At 39.1% G+C, this 3,689-nt stretch overlaps 1 protein-coding gene across 1 annotated transcript; it reads right to left on the bottom strand.

Annotated features, from left to right (window-relative positions):
* Positions 1-608: 608 nt before the first annotated feature.
* On the bottom strand, positions 609-3,378 carry LOC108476210 (sucrose transport protein SUC8-like; the record flags this gene model as incomplete). Its single annotated transcript, XM_053026322.1, has 5 exons — positions 609-1,052; positions 1,178-1,221; positions 1,312-1,375; positions 1,798-3,026; positions 3,243-3,378. Coding segments are annotated over 5 exons (1,647 nt in total), but the record flags the coding sequence as incomplete, so codon positions are not given.
* Between the last annotated feature and the right edge of the window lie 311 nt (positions 3,379-3,689).

Raw genomic sequence — 3,689 nt, 5'->3', positions numbered from 1 at the left:
CATCACTGGTGTAACAGATTGAACAGCAGACGGACTAAAAGGAGGAGTCATGAAAAGCACAGGTATTCAAAGAAATAACTCCAGGAGGAAATGGACATCTGATACCATGCTAAACTATAGCAAGAAATAGAAAAATAACAGAGATTTTATGAATCAAGAGGAATATATTGAGAAAATTATTTCTCTGTACAGTGCTTGTTAATGCTTTTATACATCATAGCAGAGCATGCTATCTACAAAGAACAAACCAACAGATTTAACTAACAGCTAACTAACAGCTAACAGATTAACAGACTTTTTATTAAAAATTACTATGGAGGCCCCTGTACTAAGAGTTTTATTGCATTTTGCCTCCTCTACTAAAAAAATGGACAAATTATCATCTATATACTAAATTAAAGAGCAAATTTATCCCTTTTTATTAAAAATTTCATCCATTTGTACTATTAAAAACTAGTGTGGTTGAGAAATAACCAGACTATGACATGTAACATGCCACATCACCTTTGGGAATGCAATGGTCTTACTATTACACCCAACACTTATTTGATTAATTAGGTTAGTTTTGATTAAGAGAAACAACTAAGAAATTAAACATAACACAAAAGTTGCTTTCAAATTTTCATTTTCGAAGGTTCTGATATATTGGAAATTATAAGCTTAGATTACAAATCTTAGAGAAATAAAAAGGATTTCCCTGCAAACTTCCCTATATATGGAAACCTTAAAAATACATAAGGAGAGGCATGGGACTAAGCCATGACTGCATTGCATCAAAGCAAATATTTATATGAAACTACACCAAGCAAATCATAAAACTTGAAACACATTGTTGGCATGCAAAGAGGCTGATCAGAAGCTGTGGAATTGATTATTTATTAATGACCACCACCCATTCCTGGCGAAAGGGACACTTGTTTAGGTGGGTTCGGCAATGCCAATATAGCCAACAACGCACTGACAGCAGCCGCTATGGACCCCAGCACAAAAGCAGGCAAGTTGCCACCCCCGAATGCATCATCCAACGGTCCACTAATTACTGATACGAACATCTGCCATTTTCACATACAAAGTCAGTCTATACATATCATGCCATTAAATTTCACTTTATCAACTACCAACATACTGTCTACCATATTTTAAGTTAGAATATGAAGAAAGATGATAAAGCAAGTACCTGTGGGATAACTATAGACAAGTTTAGCACTCCTAGAGAAAGACCTGCCATTGAGAATGATCTTCATATGATTATAATTATCTTCGAAAGATTATAGATTATTCAAACACAAAATAAAAGTTACTGCAACTCACCTTGACCACCACCAGTACTAGAACAGTAGATGGATGCCAAAGCGAATGGAATACTGTATGTTACCTGCATAATAAAGCCAGAGTTGTCGTCATTGCTATTGTTCCAAAGACTTTTCAACTCATAAGTAATGATGGCTCAATTATTATAGTCCAGTTTCACTGTTTTGATGGCTCAAATTGCAGGAAATATTGCTGTCCTGTCAGGGTGAGAACTGAACGACTCTAACACATATTATGTTACGTAACCAGTATAATATAATCTGTGGTAATTAGGATTAATTTGACGTATAATTTGACTGGAAAAGAAAACCTGTTTACTAAAGTTTCCTGCAAATTACTAAAAAGGGTCAAATCATTTACAGAAGCAGTCAATTTTCCAAGGCACAAAAGTCAAATCCTTGTTTTTTTAAAATTCAAATCACATGACATGTTGCTTTAATTATACATAGAAAACAAAAGAGAGAAAAGAAAGAGAATGGAACTAACCGCAAGTGGAATACCCAAGACACCGAATACAGCCAAAGCAGAGCCTGTAATGTTCAATGGAGGATGGGTGAGTGGGGACCCATGGTGTTGTCTCCAAGCCTCAGCCATCTTTGTGATCAACACCGTAGACGCCAAGCACGCACACAAGATGAAGTTGACGATTGCCCACAAGTTCTTGACTCCACCGATCAACCGCCCTGCAGGCTCTAACCCCAGTGAAGTCAACCCCAAGACGATGGAGTTAATCATCAACCCTAATGCACCAGCTCGAACCCCATCACCGTAAAGCTTAATTTTATGTGCATCTCCCTTGGCTTCCCCACCGTAAATCTCTTTGCCCATCCAGTCAGTGTCGAACAACAAGAATGGGAACCAAGCTATCCAATTGAGGCAAGTCACTAGCAGCAGGATCCACATTGGTTTCTTCAAGCTCTTGAAAGCTGCTATCATTTCACCTATGAAAGGAGTCGATTCTTTGCTCCCATCATCTTGGATTTGCTTGGTAAAGGGATCTTCCTTCACGGTTGTGACTGCGGTTACTGTTACTAACAAGAGGATCATGATGTCTATGGTGAAGCATGATTTGAGATTTGCACAGTACATGTCGCAGGCTGTAGTTTTGGTGAAAGGGAAGATCTTGTAAAGGTGGGAGTAAGAACCGGCGGCGTAACCCAACACGTTGCCTACCGCCATGAAAAACGAGAACCACCCGTTCGCTGTTCTCATCTTTTTGTGGTCATTAGCCGAGAGGTCCGCGAGGAGAGCTCGACACGGACCTTGCAACATGTTGTTAGCCACGTCGAGGATCCAAAACCCGACGACAAAGATGGCTACAGCTCTCGGTTTGGTCGTTCTCTCCAAGGAATCTCCCGCATGGTGGCCAATGTCTTTGGCGAAACCGATGAGGAAGACAGCTATGGAGACAGAGAGAGCTCCAATGACAATAAAGGGTCGGCGTCGGCCGAACCGAGAGGTGCAACGGTCACTGTTGTATCCCACGATGGGTTGAACCAGAAGGCCAGAAATGGGACCGCAAAGCCAAATGAAAGCAGCCCAAGCGTGGGGTACACCAAGGGTCTGGACGTAGGGTGTCAGGAGAGACAGCTGCAGAGCCCACCCAAACTGGATGCCGGCAGCAATGGATGCAACCGTGATGATTTTCCTAAGTGGACTTGGTGCCGGGTTGATATATCCGTTCTCCATGTTGATTGCCAATTCTTCACTCTTATCTGCAAAACAATGAATTCCTCAGCATTAAATAAAACATAAATCCTGTCTCTATCAGTTTGATTATGTCGGTGAGAGACATATAATTGGCTGTTTAATTAACTCAACTTGGACCATGTAACTATTGCACATGTATCCAATTTTATTTTATTTTTTTAACCCCAAAGGCAACGTATGCTAAAACATAAAAGCAAAAGTAGTTTAGTACTTCATCATACCTATGCAAAACACATGAGCATGGAGTTTAATTATGATACATACACATGTGATACTCCCTTTGGAAACATAAAATGAATGGATGTAAATATGTAGGTAGAGAAGAGGGTCACGTAACACTTTCCAAGCGTGTGTGAAAAGTTAAAGGGTGAAGAAGGAGTTGAGAGATTATATGTTTGAATTCCACGTCGTAATGATTCGATATTGAGTAATAGAATAATGATTCTCAATATCCATTTGGGTCGGAACCTCTTTTATTTATTCTTTGACACGTCATGTTTATGCTAAAGTTTCATCTCCATACTATTTATATATTCTCTGCATCATCATTCTTGTTTTCATTTTCTATTCCTTTTTCCCTACAACTTAGAAATTTTTTCTATCAAAATTTGGAGCTTGACTTCTAGTGTAACCACACATTTTAAAATACACAAAAAAACAACTTTTTG

The sequence above is a fragment of the Gossypium arboreum genome, chromosome 3, assembly GCF_025698485.1.
Source record: "Gossypium arboreum isolate Shixiya-1 chromosome 3, ASM2569848v2, whole genome shotgun sequence".
NCBI classification, from domain to species: Eukaryota; Viridiplantae; Streptophyta; class Magnoliopsida; order Malvales; family Malvaceae; genus Gossypium; species Gossypium arboreum.
The sequence above is the reverse complement of the archived record's forward strand: the minus strand, read 5'-3'. Positions and strand labels throughout refer to the sequence as shown.